The sequence below is a fragment of the Pelobates fuscus genome, chromosome 3 (genome assembly GCF_036172605.1).
Source record: "Pelobates fuscus isolate aPelFus1 chromosome 3, aPelFus1.pri, whole genome shotgun sequence".
Classification (NCBI taxonomy): Eukaryota; Metazoa; Chordata; class Amphibia; order Anura; family Pelobatidae; genus Pelobates; species Pelobates fuscus.
This window is the reverse complement of record NC_086319.1, coordinates 359614414-359635277: the sequence shown is the minus strand read 5'-3', so window position 1 is coordinate 359635277 and position 20864 is coordinate 359614414. Positions and strand designations below refer to the sequence as shown.

Below are 20864 nucleotides of genomic sequence, written 5' to 3'. Positions count from 1 at the left end.
GTCTGTGCAGAATTGGGGGTCTGCACAGACCCCCCAATATAATGCACATAAACACCCACCGTCCCACCATAATTCACCCTCAATCTTGGATGGCTGAGAGTGTTGGGAGCAGGGAGAGGCTTTAATCTGATGATGAGTCCGCGCATGCGCAGTATAGGGGTAGGGAGATTTCACAGGGCTAATAGCCATCAAATTTCCCTACCCCTATACTGCGCATGCGCGGTTTGTGAAGCGCTCCCTTGCAACTCGTGCGCACGCGCGCTGTACCCCCGACGGGAGTACTTTGTCGCGCGTGCGCACTGTTGCATTCATTTCCCCTACCCCGTGAAAAATCCCTACCTATTTGGTGTGCGCTTGCGCGGCGGCGCACACCCTCCTCCTCCATTGGATGAGGGTCACTTCCGGTGCGGCTGCGTCACCGGAAGTGACGAGGGTAGGGAATTTTCACGGGGTAGGGTTTTTTGATAGAACACGGGCAACCAGGCTCCTCCAATACAATGTGGCGAGATTGGTTTCGTCACATGTGCATACAGTGCCCATCCAAGCACCTGACCGCTAAACTGATTATCTCCCAAATACAAAGTACTTAAGACAAAAACACCCCCATAATACAATAAAACCACACAGGCACCCCACATATCATACAACCCTGGATAGCTCTCATCCGAATTGGTAAAATAGTGCCAGGATCCATGAAAAAATGTTGAATCGCCACCGGGTTACATTTTGACTGGCCGCACACGAGGGCCAAGCCCAAAATAGTTCCAGCATAATTGTGTCTTGGGCCAATCAAAGAGTGGGAGTTCCTGCAGTCAAATGGAAGGGAGCTCCCCCTGGCTCTCAGGAAGCAATTGCTCCAATAAGTCTGAACCTTCCCTCCAAAAAGCGCTCTACTGGCAGGTCGGCAAGGGGGTCATCACACTACCTCAAGATGACCAAGGGACGCAAATTCACAGAGCAGAGTTTCCTTCCAGAGTATATATAACTGGTTTTAGTTGCTGTTAGACTCAGAGGATAATGAATAAATAGATAGAATAAAGATTATGCAAATTAAATATCAACTATATGCTATGATCTTACTACATACTGCCTGAGTTTACTGTCTGAACAAACGAGGTGCAACATCCCTCTTCTCTGTTTCTTTATGACATGAGCTACAACACACCTTGATAACACAGGTCCCTTCCCTTCCCTGAATAAGAGTGAGAAAGAAAGCCTTCAAATATATCATTTAAATAGTTCTGGAAATAATGTTTCTGGAGAACATCAAGCTGATCACAAACGAGTTGTGTCTGCTTTCCCCAGCTCTACTACATTGTGACAGCCCTCGGGAGCCATGAGACTGCTAATAAACTCTAGATAAGATAGTTTAGTACATTTCACGATGGATGACATCGACATCCGTTCTCTTATTTCAGTAAAATCTATTAGTTGTATCCACTCGGAAACACAGAGTGAGAGCAGTGTGTGAAAAGCAGGAGAAGGGAAAGTGAAGGGTGTGTCATAAGACTGTATCCAATCAGAGCGCGCTTAGATCAGCCTATAGGATGCCAGCTTGAGATCTATAAATGAGAGCCGGCTGTGAACGGAATTATTGACTGATCGGTATAGTGAATAGTGATCATGGCTGAAACTGCTCCTGCTGCCGCTCCTGCGGTTGAAATCGATTCTAAGAAGAAGCAGCCGAAGAAGGCATCCAGCGCCAAGAAAGCTGCCAAGCCGTCCGGTCCCAGCGTGTCCGAGCTCCTTGTTAAAGCTGTGTCCGCCTCTAAAGAGCGCAGCGGGGTGTCCCTGGCAGCCCTGAAGAAGGCTTTGACCGCCGCTGGTTACGATGTGGAGAAGAATAACAGCCGCCTCAAGCTGGCTCTCAAGGGCTTGGTGACTAAAGAGACTCTCGTCCAGGTCAAAGGTAGCGGAGCCTCCGGCTCCTTCAAGCTCAACAAGAAGCAGGCGGAGAGCAAAGACAAGGCTGCAAAGCCCAAGAAGGCACCGGCTAAAGTCAAGAAGCCCGCCCCAAAGAAAGCCTCCAAGTCTCCGGCTAAAGTGAAGAAGGTAGCCGCGAAGAGCCCGAAGAAGGCCAAGAAGCCGGCAGCCTCCGCTAAAAAAGTCACCAAGAGCCCCAAGAAAGTCAAAGCCGCCAAGCCCAAGAAGGCAGTGAAGAGTCCGGCTAAAAAAGCAACAAAGAGCCCGGCTAAAAAGGCAGCCAAGCCCAAAGCCGCTAAGAGTCCAGCAAAGGCTAAAAAGGCAGCTCCCAAGAAAAAATAAGCCCTGCTCGTATCTTGTTTTAATTTATATTTAAAAGTCCAAACGGCTCTTCTAAGAGCCACCACCTTGTCCTTTAAGAGCTATATTTGTGATAGGCACGTGTTTATTTTATAGAATGTCACACACACCATTTCTCATTCGTAAAGCAGGATCTAGTGCTAGAAAATACCTCGTTGGGATGTAAATAGAAAGTACCTTGTCAGTGCTACTCTTTATAAAATGTTTTTATTATTTTTTTTGTGGGAAGTTGAAATTCCCTCCTTGCCAAGATATTGTGGGAGATTCATTAAACTGCAAAAGGCCAACTTTAGTCAGAATTGAGTGAGAAACGCATATAATCTATAGAATATCACCATCCAAAGTAGCCATACTGGCTTTATTTCCTGTTCAGTAAGATGATAAAGCAGAGACTAATTAAGGCTGTTGTCGAGCTGAATATTTACATGGTGATAATAAAGGGACTGCCATCGCCCTCTCTCACTTGGGAACCGGGCGCTTATTTAGATGATCAAACCGTATGAAATAAGTGATACCGTGTGCTGTGAATAAGCCGACTTTCAAAGCAACACTAAATACATGATTTAAAAAAAAATCACGATCTTGTTTCATCCTTCGTGTTTACACAACTTTATGTTCAAGAGACAGAACCATTTCAGGAAAGAGGGGGAAAAAAAAAAATGTGAATGAGGGCGGGACTTAACTCCGCCCCATGTGCTGCAGTTCTCCATTCGGTCCACCCGTGGTGTATATAAGGAGAGCGTTGCAGTGTATCCCGTATCATTGCGGCAGATAGTTAAACCGAACCATGTCTGGCAGAGGTAAAGGCGGAAAGGGTCTCGGGAAAGGCGGCGCTAAGCGGCACAGAAAGGTCCTGCGTGACAACATCCAGGGCATTACCAAGCCTGCAATCCGCCGCCTGGCTCGCAGAGGAGGAGTGAAGCGTATCTCCGGCCTCATCTACGAAGAGACTCGCGGGGTGCTGAAGGTCTTCCTGGAGAATGTTATCCGGGACGCCGTCACCTACACCGAGCATGCCAAGAGGAAGACTGTGACCGCCATGGACGTAGTCTATGCCCTTAAACGCCAGGGCCGCACTCTCTATGGCTTCGGAGGTTAAAACCCTGACTCGGCCTTACCGCATACCCCACTAACCCAAAGGCCCTTTTTAGGGCCACCCACCTTTTCACTGAAAGAGTCAATCTAATCACTTCAACCCTATATCTGACAAACTGCCTTCTACTGCTCAAACACATCGAGTTCTGAGTTTATAACATTCTCCTATGTAGAGTCAATGGTTATTGAGATCGTGTCATTCTCTAGTTACACATCGATTTGTCTGCACAGTTAGCACTCGATTTCTAGTAATTGTAGCGCTATATCACTCAACATTGCGATCTAGTGCAGTGCATTTAGATTAGACAGACTACCAAGATTTTAGAAGTATTGAATATAGTTACTGTTGCTTACATTTTATAACATGCTTGCAGTTTAAAGCCATTTCATTAGAAACATTATGACTAGCTGTATATAAATACACATGTATTCTTTTCCTCTAAGCAAGCCGTAGCAAATATAAAGTACTCCTTTACCTGCTGCCAATTCACATGATCGCTTGTAAATAGAGTAATTCGCTTCTACTGTCTACTAGATGAGTTTATTCACTGAAAATCTGTGAAGGTAAAATAGCCAAGCAGCTACTATAGCTACCCGGGGGGCATTGTTTATAAATTAGAAAAGAAACTGAATACGTCTAGATATTTAGTGATGTGCAGAGGATACAAAGACCGTGCATATAAAAGTGTTTAAACTCATTCCAGTGCAGATTTGGGGGCTCTTAAAAGAGCCTTTGTGGTGTTTGTGTGAACAAGTTAAGAGTTTAAGCTCTCTCTCCTCGGATCCTACGGGCCAGCTGGATGTCTTTGGGCATGATGGTGACCCTCTTGGCGTGGATGGCACACAAGTTTGTATCCTCAAAGAGACCCACCAGGTAAGCCTCGCTAGCCTCTTGCAGAGCCATGACGGCAGAGCTCTGGAAGCGCAGATCAGTCTTGAAATCCTGAGCGATCTCACGGACAAGGCGCTGGAAAGGCAGCTTGCGGATGAGCAGCTCGGTGGATTTCTGATAACGGCGGATTTCCCGGAGAGCCACAGTTCCCGGCCGGTAACGGTGAGGCTTCTTCACTCCCCCGGTAGCTGGAGCGCTCTTCCTGGCAGCTTTGGTGGCTAGCTGCTTGCGGGGAGCCTTGCCTCCGGTGGATTTACGGGCGGTCTGCTTAGTTCTGGCCATCGTAACAAAACGAGCGCGAATGAAGTCTGCGCTTACAAGACCGAGCTTTTATAGCCAGGCACGGCGTTTCCATTGGTTCATCAGGTGGGTGGAGTATTCTGATTGGCTGAACACAAATAGTTACTCATTTTAAAATACCCGCTCAAATCAACTGCTTATCCCCTCCCCCTCATTCAAAATACCCGCTCAAATCATCTGCTTCAAAGAAGGGATCTAGTCCTTCAGTGAGTCCTCCTGTCCTGACAGCATTTATTATAGACGCTACTAGTTGATAGGATTGGCAGTGGGCAGTAATGGCCGTATTACTCCCAATAGAATTATTAACTAGTGTGTAGGCTTTACCGAGGGGAGATGGGACATACACCTCTAACACATGCAGAGAGCCCGCTTCTTTACATGGGATTCTTAGTGTGATCACGTCTGATAAAGGACTCACAGTACGCCCAGCCGCCTTATAACCGAGCTACATGAGACAGAGCAGGGAATGTTACCAGGCAGCCACTCATTGAAACAATAATCCCCTTGTGCGGCCGTGAGTCCATGCTGTTGAGGCAGAGCTAACGCATCCAGCAGCCAGAGATCGGATCTGTAGAGCTGAATCTTATCCAAAGTTTCACGCAGCATGTTCAGACAGGGAGGGGGACAACCGTAAGTAAGCGAGATTCTCCCCCCCCCCTCCCCCCTTAGCAATAGAGGCTCAGGCACACTATATACACTTGACCCAATGTTTAACTCGATGCTGCTGCACGTATCATGGGTATACATTGATTCTAGCTCGCGTTCTAGAGTTGAAATGTTGTATACAGAATGGGACTGAGTGCAGGACGAGAACGCTTCCTATTTGACTTGTTACACGTTCATGGGGTGTGTGTGTGTGTGTGAGAGAGTAGATACAGGAAGATGGTTGCGCTCTTTGTGGAGACTGTGGGCGGCTCTTAGAAGAGCCTTTGTGTTTTTAGTCTAGACCGGTGGAGCAGCTGTCCGCTTTACTTGCTCTTTGATTTATGACTTTCGGTTTTCTTGGGCAGCAGCACAGCCTGGATGTTGGGCAAGACACCTCCCTGGGCGATAGTCACTCCTCCCAGCAGTTTGTTGAGCTCTTCGTCGTTACGGACAGCGAGCTGGAGATGGCGGGGAATGATGCGGGTTTTCTTGTTATCTCTGGCGGCATTCCCTGCCAGCTCCAGGATCTCAGCAGTCAGGTACTCCAGCACTGCAGCCAGATAAACGGGGGCACCGGCTCCAACACGCTCTGCATAATTCCCCTTCCTCAGCAGACGGTGGACTCTGCCGACTGGGAACTGAAGACCAGCGCGGGATGAGCGAGTCTTCGCCTTTGCACGGGTCTTTCCTCCTTGCTTTCCACGGCCTGACATGTTGGTTCTAGAATTTCGCTGATAATAAAACCTCACCCCCCCTTTACACGGGCTATTTATAGACACACTCTGCTCTGTGATTGGATGGCTTTGCAAGCAGCCAATTAGACACGCGCTGTATAGGATACCAATCAATTGCTGAAACTATGACATCGTTTCGTCACCTGTCTGTGTTGACCAATCCCATCACAGAAAGTGGAAGGGCTTAATTTGCATGGCCTGCCTATAAATAGAGCCGCCGGAGCGCGCAGACAGTCATTGTATTTCCAGCAAACAGCGTAGATCATGCCTGATCCAGCCAAGTCCGCACCAGCCGCCAAGAAAGGCTCTAAGAAAGCCGTGACCAAGACTCAGAAGAAAGATGGCAAGAAGCGTAGGAAGACCAGGAAGGAGAGCTATGCCATCTACGTGTACAAGGTGCTGAAACAGGTCCACCCCGACACCGGTATCTCCTCCAAGGCCATGGGGATCATGAACTCCTTTGTCAATGATATCTTTGAGCGCATCGCAGGAGAAGCCTCTCGCCTGGCTCACTACAACAAGCGCTCCACCATCACTTCCCGGGAGATCCAGACCGCCGTGCGCCTGCTGCTACCCGGAGAGCTGGCAAAGCACGCCGTGTCCGAGGGCACCAAGGCTGTCACCAAGTACACCAGCGCCAAGTAATGGCATTCTTCTACTTTACTATAAACCCAAAGGCTCTTATAAGAGCCACCCACACTGTCTGTCAGAGCTCTAATCCTCGTGATAAACCCACTAGTATCATCTCTGCTGCTCTCGGTATTCACTGTTTAGTGAATCTCGCATATTGCTCAGATTGTCTTGTACCACTAGGTCTGAATTGCCTTCCCCTGCTAGATGGATCTTAAACTGAAATCCGTCTTTAGAAAACCTGCTCCATTCATGGAAACCTGCCCAAATAGACCCCTTACTTAATATTCCTAGATCGTCGGGTAGCAATATAAAATATATATATATACACTACAATAGTTAAAACTGGCTTTCCATAGACTATGTGCCAAATAACTGATAAATGTAAGGACTGCTCCTGAAAACAATCAAACCTTAAGCGCTATGACAATACTAACTGTTGAACAGGCTAGTGAGTTACACAGCAGATCGTATCTGGAATGAATCTTCAATTCTGTTTATGAATATAACAAAGTATCTAAGTTTGGGCTCATACATTCTGGATAGCTATTTTGGATTACGTTATCCTACCAGCTAGTACGGTCTTGTGACATACATTTATAGTGATTACCCAGTGAAATTTCCATTTACTAGCAATATTTAGAAGACAATCCATTTCTTGCTATATTGTTTTTTATTTATTTGTATGGGTTGAGATTCTATGTGTGGCAATTCTATATCAGATAAATAGATTGTATGTAGATTGCTCTGGCTTTACGATTAGCCCTTAAAGGAACACTATAGTCGCCTAAATTACTTTAGCTAAATAAAGCAGTTTTAGTGTATAGATCATTCCCCTGCAGTCTCACTGCTCAATTCTCTGTCATCTAGGAGTTAAATCACTTTGTTTCTGTTTATGCAGCCCTAGCCATGCCTCCACTGGCTATGATTGACAGAGCCTGCATGAAAGGAACAAAAAAACAAAAAAAAAAACTGTTTTCACTTTCAAACAGATGTAATTTACCTTAAATAATTGTATCTCAATCTCTAAATTGAACTTCAATCACATACAGGAGGCTCTTACAGGGTCTAGCAAGCTATTAACATAGCAGGGGATACGAAAATCTTAATTAAACGGAACTTGCAATAAAGAAAGCCTAAATAGGGCTCTCTTTACAGGAAGTGTTTATGGAAGGCTGTGTAAGTCACATGCAGGGAGGTGTGACTTGACAGGGAGCTACAACAAAACTTGTCTGCAACTCCTAATCGGATCGGGCAACCACCGTGATCCGATAAAACTTTGAACAGAGTGCTCTCACTCCCAGGCAGTGGTGTATCCTGGTTTTGTGCTGCCCGCATTCTAAATATACACACACACACACACACTAACAGACACACTCACAGACAAACAAACACACAGTCACTAACAGACACAAACTAGCACACACACACACTCACTAACAGACACACACACTCACTAACAGACACACACACAGTCAGACACACACACTAACAGACACACTCACAGGCTAACACACACACACACACACACTAACAGACATACAAACACACACACACACACACACACACACACTAACAGACATACACACACATACACACTCACTGACAGACACACACTCACTCATCTCACTCATACTAACACATTTTTATTTTTTTTTAAATTCTTTATTTTTGTTGTGCACAAAAGTAACAAAAAGCCTTGGTGCGCCACAACAGCGACATCAAGAAAAATCGATAGACATTTGCAGTACAAGTCGTGGCATTCGTTTGTCAAGGCACTTTTTTAGATTAATGAGATCAATATTTTGACAGCTTAGGTTCTCGTTTAGTTTAAATGATTTACCAAGATTTAACAAGATGCACACGTCAGGTAGGAATATTCAGAGGAGTGACAAAGAAGGAAGGTGCAAGGTAAGTTATAGGCATAAACAAAGACTCGTTCGACAGATTAGGTCGTCATAGACATTTGGTATGGGTAGCAAGATATGCAATTGTTAACATATAGGTAACCAAGTGTGTCAGGTTTAAGCTATGCTAAAGCAGGTAACAGGTGTGGTGAAACCAACTTCGCCACTGTGAACTGGAGAAGCCTGGTTGCTCGCCTGCTGCCTTTAGATTATGGACCGTCAGCTAAAGGGTTAATTTTGATGTGCAGAAGGATTGATTTCTCCCTTTCTGCACAGCAGTTCGGTAGATTCCATCTACCAAACAAACAGCCGTTTACCAACCTCCCCAGAGCCGTGGGAAGCCGGCCGGCGTTGTTAATGGGCCACCCAGAAGCTGGAGTGTGCCTCCAATTTACCTCCCTGAAGCTGCGGTTAACCGCAGCTTAATTGAATGTTACTGGGCGGCCGCTGTTACACTTAGCGGCCGCTAGGGGGCGGTGTTCTGGAGCTCCCCGGGCAGTCAACGCTTTTCTGCCCAGCTTTCATGCACCAAAATCAGACACTTTTTTTTTTTATGTAATTTCTTTTTATTAGGTTTTACATATATAATAAACAGTTTCACATTTCAGTATTAATATATATAATATAATAAAGGTTTAGCAGTGTACAATCAAGATTCTTAGATGTGATAATAGTACAAAAAGTTTTGCAATGTAGCATACTGGTGTTGTGTTACAATTTCCTACAGTTGTTAATGAACGTACAGAATAAAACTGTCAACAACATAACAAGGCATTTCCTATCGACATGTGTATATGTGTGATTTCTGGGAGGGGAGCGCAGTTAAGCTATTCTTGATCAATCAGAACCCAAGAATGAGCCATTTTACACTACTAGCTGCATTCTGTGATTGGATTATTTTACATAAAGTTTAGTGTAATTAACTGGGGTTCCTTAGATAGGAGTTCCATGGGTCCCAAATTGTGTAATAAGTTAGGTATTTGTCTAGTGCTGACAATCTCAATTCCTCCATTTTATGAATGTGTTCAATTTTTTGAAACCACTCCCGTCTCGAGGGTCTAACATCTGTTTTCCATAGCCCTGCTATTACCAGTTTGGCCGCGGTTAAAAGGTAGAGTATTATTGAGTTTTTAAATTGTTTCAAGGATAGTGGGATGTGGAAGAAAAGGAGTGCCTCTGGGGTGAGTGGTAGTGGGGTTTTGCTTACTAGATCTGTGATTCTTTGTACTTCTTTCCAGAATCCCTTTATTCTGCCACAATCCCACCATAAGTGGCATAAGTGCCTAGTGCCTTCATACATCTCCAGCAGGTTGTTAGTGCATTGGCATCGTATTTGTTGACGTCTATTGGGGTGGTGTACCACTGGGATAAAAATTTATAATTAATTTCTTGGATTGTTACGCTGGGGTGGGCTTTTAACATTTTCATAAAGATCCCCCTCCAAGTCTTTTCCTCCACTGGGGAGGGAAACCATGAGTTGTTTCTGATTGTATACCAAGGGAGTGCGCCATTTGTGTTATCTTGTAGTAACTTGTAACATATGGAAATAGTTTTAGTTTTTGGCGGGCGTGTGAACAGTTTCTCAAATCTAGTGGTCTCTCTGGGTTGCCAGTGTAACAAGCCTTCCTTGGATAGGAAGTGAGTGAGTTGGTGATATTGGAACGATTGTGACAGCGTAGGCTTGTGTACTCCAGTAATGTCAGTTAGTGATAGGAGTCCTTCTGGTGTGATTATATCTTTTAACATAACTTCCCTGTTTGCTGGTCTGAGTTGGAGTTTATTTAATAGTGTGTTATTCTTGCCTGGGGGGAATCTGTGATTGTGGGATATTGGGAAGAGGGGTGAAGGTGTCGGGACAAAGTCTTCGTTCGTGCAAATGTTTTTCCAGACTTGAAGGGTGGTTGAGACGGTTGGTAGGTCTTTTGTTGGGGTCTCTTTGTCTATGGGTAGAGACCATGGGAGTGATCGTAATGGAGTTTGCACTTGTGCTTGTTCAATGTGCACCCAGGCTTTCCTAGATTTCCCCTCTCGTGACCACTCCAAAATCCTTCCCAGGTGTATTGCTTTGTGGTATCTGTGTATATTGGGGCATCCCAGCCCACCTCCCTCTTTAGGTTTGGTCAGTAGGTTGAAGGCAATTCTCGGCCGTTTATGGGCCCATATGAATTTGGTGAGCAGCGATTGTATATTTCTGAAGAATATCCCTGGGATGTGTATAGGGATGGCGTTCAGGAGGTAAAGGATGCGTGGGAGGACATTCATCGATATAATGCTAATCCTGCCCGTCCATCTGAAATGTGGTTTGTCCCATCTATGTAAATCTTTTTGGATTGCTGCTAATAGGTCTGGGAAATTCGCTTTATAGAGGGTTTTATGCGTATTGGTGACTTTGATCCCTAGGTATTTGATAGAGTGGTTGGCCCATTGGAAGGGGAATTTTTGTTTTAGTTTCTTTGTTTGATCTAGAGGTGTGTTGAGATTGAGGATTTCACACTTGTCTGTGTTGATTTTGAAATTAGAGTGTGTACTGTAGTCTTCTATAATTTGGATTAATTTGGGTAGGCTGCTGACGGGGTGTTCAATGGTGAAGAGTAGGTCATCTGCAAACGCAGATACTTTATATTCAGTTTGTTGAACTGTGATGCCTTTAATGTCGGGGTGGTTTCTTACCGCTTGTAGAAGAGGTTCTAATGTCAGGATGAATAGTAATGGGGATAATGGGCATCCCTGGCGTGTGCCATTGCTTATCGTGAATGGTCTGGAAAGCTGTCCATTCACCTTTAGTCTGGCTGTTGGGACGGAATAGATTGCCTTAATCCATTTTATCCATCTTTGTCCGAAGCCCAGCATTTCTAGAGTATTGAACATGAAGGACCAATCAACTCTATCAAATGCTTTTTCAGCATCAATTGCTAGGAGCAGTGTTGGGTTTTTGGTGTATTTCGTGGTATGTATTAAGTTTATGATTTTTGATGTATTATCTTTTGCTTCTCTAGTTGGGACGAAGCCTGCTTGGTCTGGGTGGATGAGGTTTTGTAGGAATGGTTTGAGTCTAGTCGCTAGCATTTTGGTGAATATTTTTATGTCCACATTGATTAGGGATATTGGTCTATAGCTGGTGCATTTCTCACTGTCTTTCCCTGGTTTGGGTATGAGGGTTATTGTCGCTTCTAAGGCCTGTCTTGGAATATGTTCTTTTTGTGGGATGGAGTTAATTGCTTCTAATAGGTGTGGGGTTAGGTCCGTTTGGAACAGTTTATAATAAGAGGCTGAGAACCCATCTGGGCCTGGGCTTTTATTATGTGGGGTCTGTTTTATAGCTATGTTAATTTCGTCTATAGTGAATGGTTCTTCTAGGGACCTCGTGGCAGCTGTTGGGAGGATAGTGTCGAATTTGGTTTCTAGGTATGATTTGATCTCTTCTGTATTACCTTCCTTGTCTTTTAGGTTATATAGAGATGTATAATAGCTATGAAAAGTGTCAGCTATGTCCTCTGTAGTGTGTGCGTAGGTCTCATCTGGGCGTTTGACTTTAGGGATGTATGTGAGCATTTGTTTTTGTTTTAAGGCTTGTGCTAGAAATTTACCACTTCTGTCTCCTTGAGCGTAGTGGAGCTGTTTTGTCCACAGAATCGCTTTTTTCGCTTTGTCTTGGAGGAGTGATTTTAGGTCGTCTCTAAGGGCTAGAAGTTTGCAATAGGCTTTGTCTGTCATGTATAGTTTGTGTTCTTCCTCTAGTTGTGAGATTTCTTTATGTAGGTCATTGATTTTTTGGTTTTTTTCCCTTTTGAGTTGGGCTCCCCACTTGATCAGTTCCCCTCTGATTACTGCTTTGTGGGCTTCCCATTGTGTGAAGGCGGAGGTGTCTGGGGTTTTGTTTTCGTGGAAGTATTGTTTTTTTTTTTTTTAATATTTCGTTTTTATTGTGTGTTTCAGCACTTGTGTCACATTGCTTTCAAAGCGGAATGAATAACAGATAAACATTATAAACATTTTAAACATCCTTCCATGGTATAGTTTAACCAGATGTTACAGAGAGTGCAGCTTTACGGCCATATCTTGGTTTGCAAGTCACATATAAAGGGAGTAGGAACATTGGATGGCAGCAGGTGTCTTATCGCTGTCGTCTGGTGGGTATATAGGCAAGCCAAATCTGGCTATTTTGGATACCGTATGTGAGTACTAGGAAGGGTTTAAAAATAAAAATATGATACGAAAGGGAGGGGGTAACTAGTGTTGGGAGGGGAAGGGAATGTGAGTGGGGGGAGGAGTTTGGAATGCTGCATCACCATCTAGAGTGCTATCTCAGAGCGTTGTTCCAACTCACACTCTTAGTTCGCACAGGTTCTGCTCAGCCGCCATTGCCTTCTTCGTGAGATTTGAGGGAGCCATGTTGAGTGCTCAGTCTCGCATTGCCCTGACTACTGGGACGGGGTGGCTGATGGACCTACAAGTGTGTTGGGGCCAGGTTCAGCTAACCTGACCATTTGGACCATATTTGGTTATAACGTGTTAAGGCACCTTTGATTGTGTGTGATACTTTCTCTAGTTGCTGTGTTTGATTCACCTTGTTAACCACCTGCTGTATTCCCGGTGCCATAGTTGATTTCCAGAGGGAGGCTATGCAATGTTTGGCCGCTAATGTAATGTGGGTGGTTAGCGCCGCCTCAGAGTGCGAGAGAGTTGCGGGCAGCATGTGTAGTAGGTAGGTCTCCGGAGTAAGCGGGAGCTTCTTCCGTAGACTTGTTTCTATGAGCGATTGTACCTGGCTCCAGAAGGTGGTCAGCACAGGACATTGCCAGAATATGTGGCACATGGTACCCACCTGCCTGCAGCAGCGCCAACATGTCTGCTGCGCACCTGGGTATATCAGAGCCAATCGCTGGGGGGTGAGATACCATCTCATCCAGAGTTTGTAGGCAGCTTCCACATGGTCTAGGCAGTGCGAGGACTTTTTTACCAATGCCATTGCTGCTAACCACTTGTTCACATCTAGTGTGCAGTTAAGCTCGTTTTCCCATTGCACCATGTATCTTAGCTTATCTAGTTTGTCCACCTCTAGGAGTTTTCGGTAGCAGAGGGAGAGCGGCTTTGCTGGGGTTTTGAGGTTGCAGCATAGGGAGTCAAACATGTTAGGCACTCGGGTGTCAGATGCCGCGTGGGCGACGCCCTGCAGTATGTGCTTCACACGGAGGTAGGTAAAAAGTTCCCTACCAGGGAGGAGGAACGTCTGCTGAAGTTCGGGGAATTGCTTTATTCCCGTTTGCTCCAAAATTTGGGATACCCTTACTATCCCCCTCTCTGTCCATTTGTCTAGGGTCAGGTCTTGTGTGAGGTATTGTAGACTTGTTAGGGGGGCATATAAAATCATAGGGCGAGTTAGCAGCTTTGGAGCCCACCGCCGCCAAATGTGAAGGGCTGTGCTAGTAGTGGATAGCAGGCCAGAGTGTCGGGGTTGAGATTTGAGTGGGACCCATAGGAGGTCCAATAGAGTGTGAGGTGCGATAGTTGCGGTTTCCAGGTGGTACCACAGGGGGCGTGTTGGGGCCCTCAGTAAGCGTGCTATTTGGGATAGGACTGTAGCTAAATAGTATTTGGGAATGTTGGGTACTCCCACTCCTCCACCACCCATGGGTAGGGTTATGCTCGCTAAGGAAACCCTTGGCGGTTTCTTTTTCCAAATATACGCGTTGAGCATGCGCTGAAATCGTTGCAGTAGCCGCTTTGGGAGCTCAATAGTGAGGGCTCGGAAGAGGAAAAGGATTTGTGGGAGAATGATCATTTTGGCGGCATTGACTCGGCCCAGCCAAGAGGTGTTTTTGGCCCCCCAGCTCTCCAGCTGCGCCTCTGCTTTAGTTAGTAACTTTTCATGATTGTGTCGTATGAGGCAGTGCCGCGAAGGTGCCAGATGTGTACCTAAATAGGAGAGAGTGTCCTTCCTCCAGTCAAAGGGGTGTAGGGCTTGTAGGGCAGTGAGGTGGGAGGTGGCGACGTTCATAGGTAGCACCTGTGTTTTTGCCACATTATTTTTATAGTAGGATACTCGGCCATATTCTTGGAGTAGGGACAGGAGATGGTCCAGGGAGACTGTCGGGTTGGTCAGGAATAGGAGGATGTCATCGGCAAAGGCGGCTATTTTTTGGGGACCTATTGGCGAGGGGACTCCTGCAATGTTCCGGGCCATTTTAATTTTGTGTAGCAGGGGTTCTAAAGCTAGGATAAATATGAGGGGTGATAATGGACACCCCTGCCTCGTACCGTTCGTTAGGGCAAAGCGACGGGATATGAAGCCGGAGCTCATGACCGTAGCTGTCGGGGAGGAGTACAATGACAGGAGGCCTCCGAGAAATTTTTCAGGAACTCCGAATCTGCGAAGGACCTCCGTCATGTAGCCCCAGTGAAGCCTGTCGAAGGCTTTTTCTGCGTCCAGAGCCATCAACAGTCCTTGCGTTTTATTTTTGGACATGAGCTCCAGTACATCTAATGCCCTCCTGGTGTTGTCCTCCACCTGGCGATCTGGGACAAAGCCCGACTGCTCTGGGGAGACAAGCGTGCATAAAAGGGGGCGTATTCTGTTAGCTAATACCTTGGCAAACAGTTTTGTGTCGGCATTGAGTAATGAAATAGGGCGGTAATTTGCGCAGAGGTCCGTGGGTTTGCCTGGTTTGGGGATAGTGATTATGGTGGCCTCCAGCATTTCGGGGGGTATGCAGCCTGTCTCCATGATGTTGTTGAACAGGGAGGTCAGGTGTGGGAGCAGTAGGTCTTCAAAGACTCGATAGTAGTGGGTGGTAAATCCGTCTGGGCCAGGGGCTTTATGTCTAGGAGTGTCCTTCAGTGCTCTAGAGATTTCCTCGGGGGTGATAGGGTTGTTAAGGGGCGAGGCTTGGTCGCTAGAGAGCTGGGGGAGTCCCACCCCGTCCAGGTAGGTGGTTAGTTCCTGCGGAGTCGGTTGGTGTTGGAGAGGGTCTAAGGCAAGGTTGTAGAGTGCCCCGTAAAACGTCGCAAACTCATCCACTATTGTTTTGGGGTTCGTCAGTTTTGTTCCCGCGTTATCCACTAAGTGTGCTATCCGCATCTGGGATGCTTTTTCGCGTAGCTGAGCGGCTAATAGCTTCCCTGCCCTGTTCCCTTGTCTGTAGTAATCACACTTGAGTTTGCGGAGTGCCCTCTCCACTCGCTGAAGTTGCTGGGTTTCTAGGGCCGCCCTGATCTTATTAACTTCCCTTCTGTGTGTGTCTGTGGGTGAGGATTTGTGGAGATCCTCAGCTATCTTCAGGTCCCTAAGTAGTGCGGTACTGGTTTCCGCAATTTTGCGTCTCAATGACGCTCCCTTTTTAATCAGTACCCCTCGTATCACTGCCTTATGGGCTAGCCATGTCACTGTCTCGGGCGTGTCTTGACACTGGTTTTCCGCAAAGTAGTGCACTATGGTTTTCCTCACCTCTACATTATTTTCAGCTTGATCTATAAGCGACTCATTGAGGCGCCATGTTCCTCGTCCCCTGACTGGGTGCAGTGTGGTGAAGGAGGACAGCAGGGGGGCATGGTCCGACCATGTGATAGAGTCGATAGTGACCTTGGCCAGTGTGTCCAGGGTTTTTAAGTCTACTAGGCACATATCTATACGAGAGTATTGGTCGTGGACCATCGAGTAGTATGTGTAGTCCCTAGTTGCTGGGTACAATGAGCGCCACGTGTCATATAGGCCATGGGAGTGTATGAGGGCAGAGAGTTTTTCGCCGAGAGAGGTGGAGCGAGGGTGGGAGCCCGGCTTGTCCGATCTGTCGAGATCAGGGTCTAGGACACAATTAAAGTCTCCGCATACGTATGTCTGGCCCTGTCGTAGTCTATCCAGCTTTTTCAGAGATTTCCTAATGAAGGCATATTGGTTGGTATTGGGGGCATACAGGTTCGCTATCGTCACAGGGACACCATTGAGCATGCCAACTAAAATCAGCAGTCTACCCTCAGCACATTTATACTCCGTGGAGCAAGTAAAGTTCCAATCTGAGTGGAATAGGATACTAACTCCTCTTGTTTTGTTGGGCGCCAGGGCATGGTAGGAGGCGGGGTATCTGGCAGAGGAGAATTTCGGGGGGTTTGTGATAGAGAAATGGGTCTCCTGTATACAGGCTACTGCGGCTTGCAGCGCATGGAGCTGGGAGAGGGCGAGCCTGCGCTTCTGTGGTGTGTTCAGGCCACGGGCGTTTAAGGAGAGAACATTAAACTGGTGAAGGGGGGTCATCTGAGAAGGCTGGGGGGACCCTGTGTGGTGCCCAGGCGACAGCGCCTTTCCCGACTCCCTGTTTGCTGTGGCGGCTGTAAGGGGGAGGGATCTCCGCTATGTGCGTAACCTGAGGTGTTCAGCATCTCCAGAGGGGTGGGGGGGCTAGGGTAAAACATAACAGATAACTGAGGGGGGAAACAGTGAACAAAACAAAAGTATATACATCTCATAAAGCATAACAGCATTATGTCGAGGCTGACCCGCGGATGCACGAACCCCACTGCACTGGGGATGTAACACCGCAGGTGCGAGTCTCAGCGGGAGGCGGGGTAACGATCCAGGTTCAGAAGTGGCCTACATGGTCATGGAGGATACTTCTAGCGGGCATGAGGGGGACCCCAAAGATCGTTCATTCTCTCGTCGCTGTCCATGGCATGCGCACAATGTTCTGTGCAGGGGTACCACAGGTATTGGAACCAGATGGGTTGGAAAGCATGTGGGCAGCTCCGGGCCATATGGGGACTCATCTGTACATGGTCACTTGTGACAGCAGAGAGGGGGAAACAGCCCTAAGGGTGGGGTGTATTGCCCAGGGCATGGGGTCATAACATATAATGTTTAGGGCAGCTGCAGCCCATCCATGTGGGGTTATGGGGTGGCAGACAGTACTTTGCTTACTCACGCGGTGAAATACTTAATCGCCTCCAGACTCGGTCCCTCTCCTGCAGGCAAATTAAGGGGGTCAAGTTCATCATGTAGGGTCTCATGAGGGGCCCGGCAGGTGAGATTGTGAAATCCGTAGCAGGGGGAGGTGCGCAGCGGTCCAGTCATTTCTTTTTTGGAACTTTGGTCCACTCCTGGGCCACTCTTTTCGGGGATGCGGGGGTGCCGGTAGGCGCTCGGTCCGGGAATAGGCCCCAGGCTTTCAGCTTGTTCATTCCCTGGTCCGGGTCATCCAGTTTCGTTAGAGATCCATTTCTCCAGATTAATAGTTTCGTAGGGAAGCCCCAGCGGTAGGGGATCTTGTGATTGCGGAGGCATTTTGTAACGTTTACAAAGTCCCTTCGTCTAGCCATTGTCATGGGAGATAGGTCAGCATACAATGAGATATTAGTATATCCTGGGGGCATTGCCGTGGCTTGGCGTTGCGCTGTGAGTATAGCCTCTTTGGCGCTAAAGTAATGAAGCCTTGTGACAATGTCTCTGGGTATATCTTGGGCCAAGTTCACAGGTTTAGGTACTCTGTGTGCCCTGTCCAGTCGGAGGTCCGCCAGGTCCATGGTCGGCTGTATGGCTTTAAAGAGTTGTTGGAGGTATCCTGGGAGGTCAGCTCCTAATATAGTTTCAGGAACCCCACGCACCCTGATGTTATTTCGGCGCGACCTGTCCTCTAGGTCCGCCAATTTGACCTTTAAACGTGTTTGCTCTTCTTCTAATTTGTGGACTCTCTCCAGAATGCCATCATTGGCAAGGCAGAGATCGTCAGTTTTTTCCTCTAAAGCGTTTAAACGGCTGCCCACCTCATGTACCTCTCGGCGGATGTCATTAACCGCCAGTTGTAGATCCTCCTTCATAGAGGAGCGGAGCTCCTGTAGCATAGCCGCCATTCTTTTCTCCGACATGGAGATCTCCCCAGGGGGAGGCTGTGTGGTCTCTGTGTCTGATCCTTGGTCTGAGGCAGGCGTTGGTGAGTGGGAGCCGCCGCCATCTTGTTCCGGCCGCGTCTTATCTCGTCTGCCTTGGCGGAAGAAATCTGATGCACGCTGTGCTTTTGGGGGTGCCATCGTGTAGGGTGAGGTCTCCCCAAGTTAGTGCTGCTGTGACAAGTAGGTAGTTATCCGAAAGCCGCGTTTTTTTGTCGGTTTGGGCCACTATCATCACGGAGCTTTCACACCATGCGACCGTTCCGTGGGACCGGAAGTCCCGCCCCCGGAAGTATTGTTTTATCGATTTTTCTATTGAGTCCTTCACTTTTGGTGCCTGTAATAGGAAGGGGTTTAATTTCCATGTTCCTTTAGGGCGTGGGAGTGAGGGGATGGATATAGTAAGATATATTGGCGAGTGGTCAGACCATGTCATTGGGCCTATCGAAGTGTCTGATATCAGCCCTAAGTCTCTGTGTTCTATGAGGAAGAAGTCTATTCTGGAATATGATTTGTTTGGGATGGAATAGTGAGTATAATCTTTTGTTGTCGGGTGGAATATTCTCCAGCAGTCTGATAGTTGGTGGGTTTTGATGATGTGTTGCATTTGGACTCTGGTGGCGTTAAGGTGGGTGCTATGTGTTGAGGTGCTGTCTCTAGTGGCATCTAGTGATACATTAAAATCCCCTCCGATTATGAGAATGCCATTAGTATTTTGCTTTATTTTTGCCATTATCTTCCTCATTGTCCCGCATTGATGTTTATTGGGTAAGTAGATCGCTACTAGGGTAATAGGTTCTGACCCCACTGTGCCCTGCAGGATAATGAATCTGCCTGATTCGTCTGTGAGATGTGTCGAGTACGTGAATGGGACTTTTTTCCCAATTAATATTGCTACGCCTCGTGACTTGCTTTGGTTATAGTTATTGTAATATACATGAGGGAATTGATGATGTTTGAGTTTTGGGGCTTCTGCACCTTTCAGATGTGTTTCTTCTAAGAATACTATGTCTGCTTTGTTTTTTGCTAAGTCCGTTAGGACCATCTTCCTTTTCTCTGGTGTGTTCAGCCCCCTTACATTAATGGAGCATATTTTCAGTGAGCCCATTGCGGAGTGTAGTATTGATATTTTATCTGTTTGATAGGTGGGATGACTTTTTGGGAGTTTAGTACTATTTAAGTACGTTGGGTGTGATCGGGAGGTGGATTAATTGGTTGTGGATGCTTGTGTGTGAATGTAACACTGCTAGTGTACAGGCATACAAATCAAGTAAATAAACAATTAAACAATATAACATTAACTATTTACAGGTATCTTGCGATAAAGTTGTGGGTAGAGAGTATCACGAAGGGGGGGGTTCTGGGCGAACTTTGGACCCTTCGTGTGGGTATAGAAATCTCCCTTTCGGTAGGTTGCGTGCAATTGAGAGAAATTATTATGGGTAGATTTCTAAATAGGAGACGGTACTTTCCTCTGGGTTCGTCTAGCGCTAGGGGCTAGCCCAGATGCTGCTTAGATTTGCGGTTGAGTAATGAGGTAGGTGTTTGTACCGCTCTTGGCCGTTAAGGCCTGTGGGTTATGTCCTAAGTGAACTGGAGCACTATATTACTATGTAAAGTGCTTCTATTTCTTTGCCTCCGTAGCTGAGTAAACTCTCCGGTAGGCGGCCATTTGACGCTTGTCGTCTGTAACTGGCTATGTATATGTGTAGTTTGGGTGGGCATCTTAAATGGGTATGTCTGTGGCAAGTACTAAAAATAGTATGGTGTTTTGAACCTTCTGTTTGATAGCATTCAGCATTTCTTTAACATAATAACATCATGTCTATTGTATGCTTTTCAGTCTATGTACTCGTGAGTTATCAGATATCACTTTGATCATAATGTCGTTACATATACAATCATGTGTAACAGGTAAGCGTAGATATTATATACATTGATTTATCACAATACTATTCGGCATTTACAGAGTATAGTTACCCTTCCCTTAGTTGGTGATTAGGCGAGTGAGTTAGTTCAATATTGCTTTAGTCAATGATATGTCTCTTTAAGCGTTAGAGGTTTTGTCTCCTTCGCTTCTTGGAGTTGTTTCAGTTTATTTTCCTAGGAGTCATTGGATTTTTCCTTGATCTTAAGAAAGGTGAGGCTGGCGGGGTCTTCCATGACGTTCTCTTTCGCGTGTCCATCGCTTGTCCCATCTGTCTCGTGGTTTGTGGTTTGGTCTTTTCAGGTTCTGAGATGTCGTACCAGTCCGGTATCTCCATGTTAGGAATGCCTAGGCGTTGGGTGAAAGCTTCTACTTCATCTGCTGAAGTTAAGGTGGCTTGTATTCCTTGGTGGGAGGCCGTGAGAGCGAAGGGGAATCCCCATCTATATTTTATATTGGCTTGTTGCAGGGCTAATGTTAGTGGTCTCAGCGCCCGTCTGCCCCTCAGGGTCAGCCATGCCAGGTCAGGGAGGATTAGTATTTTCGCGTTGTTAAACAGTATGTCAGAAGAGTCCCTG

The 20864-nt window shown here is 46.6% G+C and overlaps 5 protein-coding genes across 5 annotated transcripts; 3 read left to right on the top strand and 2 right to left on the bottom strand.

Annotated features, from left to right (window-relative positions):
- Positions 1 to 1623: 1623 nt before the first annotated feature.
- Positions 1624 to 2308, top strand: LOC134601300 (histone H1B-like). The gene has a single exon (XM_063445773.1). It carries the CDS (start codon positions 1624 to 1626, stop codon positions 2263 to 2265), a length of 642 nt encoding a protein of 213 aa, XP_063301843.1. The 3' UTR covers positions 2266 to 2308.
- A 762-nt stretch (positions 2309 to 3070) lies between these two features.
- LOC134601299 (histone H4) lies at positions 3071 to 3443 on the top strand. Its single transcript, XM_063445772.1, has one exon. It carries the CDS (start codon positions 3071 to 3073, stop codon positions 3380 to 3382), a length of 312 nt encoding a protein of 103 aa, XP_063301842.1. The 3' UTR covers positions 3383 to 3443.
- Positions 3444 to 4118: 675 nt separating this feature from the next.
- LOC134601298 (histone H3) lies at positions 4119 to 4552 on the bottom strand. Its single transcript, XM_063445771.1, has one exon. It carries the CDS (start codon positions 4550 to 4552, stop codon positions 4142 to 4144), a length of 411 nt encoding a protein of 136 aa, XP_063301841.1. The 3' UTR covers positions 4119 to 4141.
- Positions 4553 to 5523: 971 nt separating this feature from the next.
- LOC134601297 (histone H2A type 2-C) lies at positions 5524 to 5934 on the bottom strand. The gene has a single exon (XM_063445770.1). It carries the CDS (start codon positions 5926 to 5928, stop codon positions 5539 to 5541), a length of 390 nt encoding a protein of 129 aa, XP_063301840.1. The 5' UTR covers positions 5929 to 5934; the 3' UTR covers positions 5524 to 5538.
- A 279-nt stretch (positions 5935 to 6213) lies between these two features.
- LOC134601296 (histone H2B-like) lies at positions 6214 to 6645 on the top strand. Its single transcript, XM_063445769.1, has one exon. It carries the CDS (start codon positions 6214 to 6216, stop codon positions 6592 to 6594), a length of 381 nt encoding a protein of 126 aa, XP_063301839.1. The 3' UTR covers positions 6595 to 6645.
- Positions 6646 to 20864: the final 14219 nt, after the last annotated feature.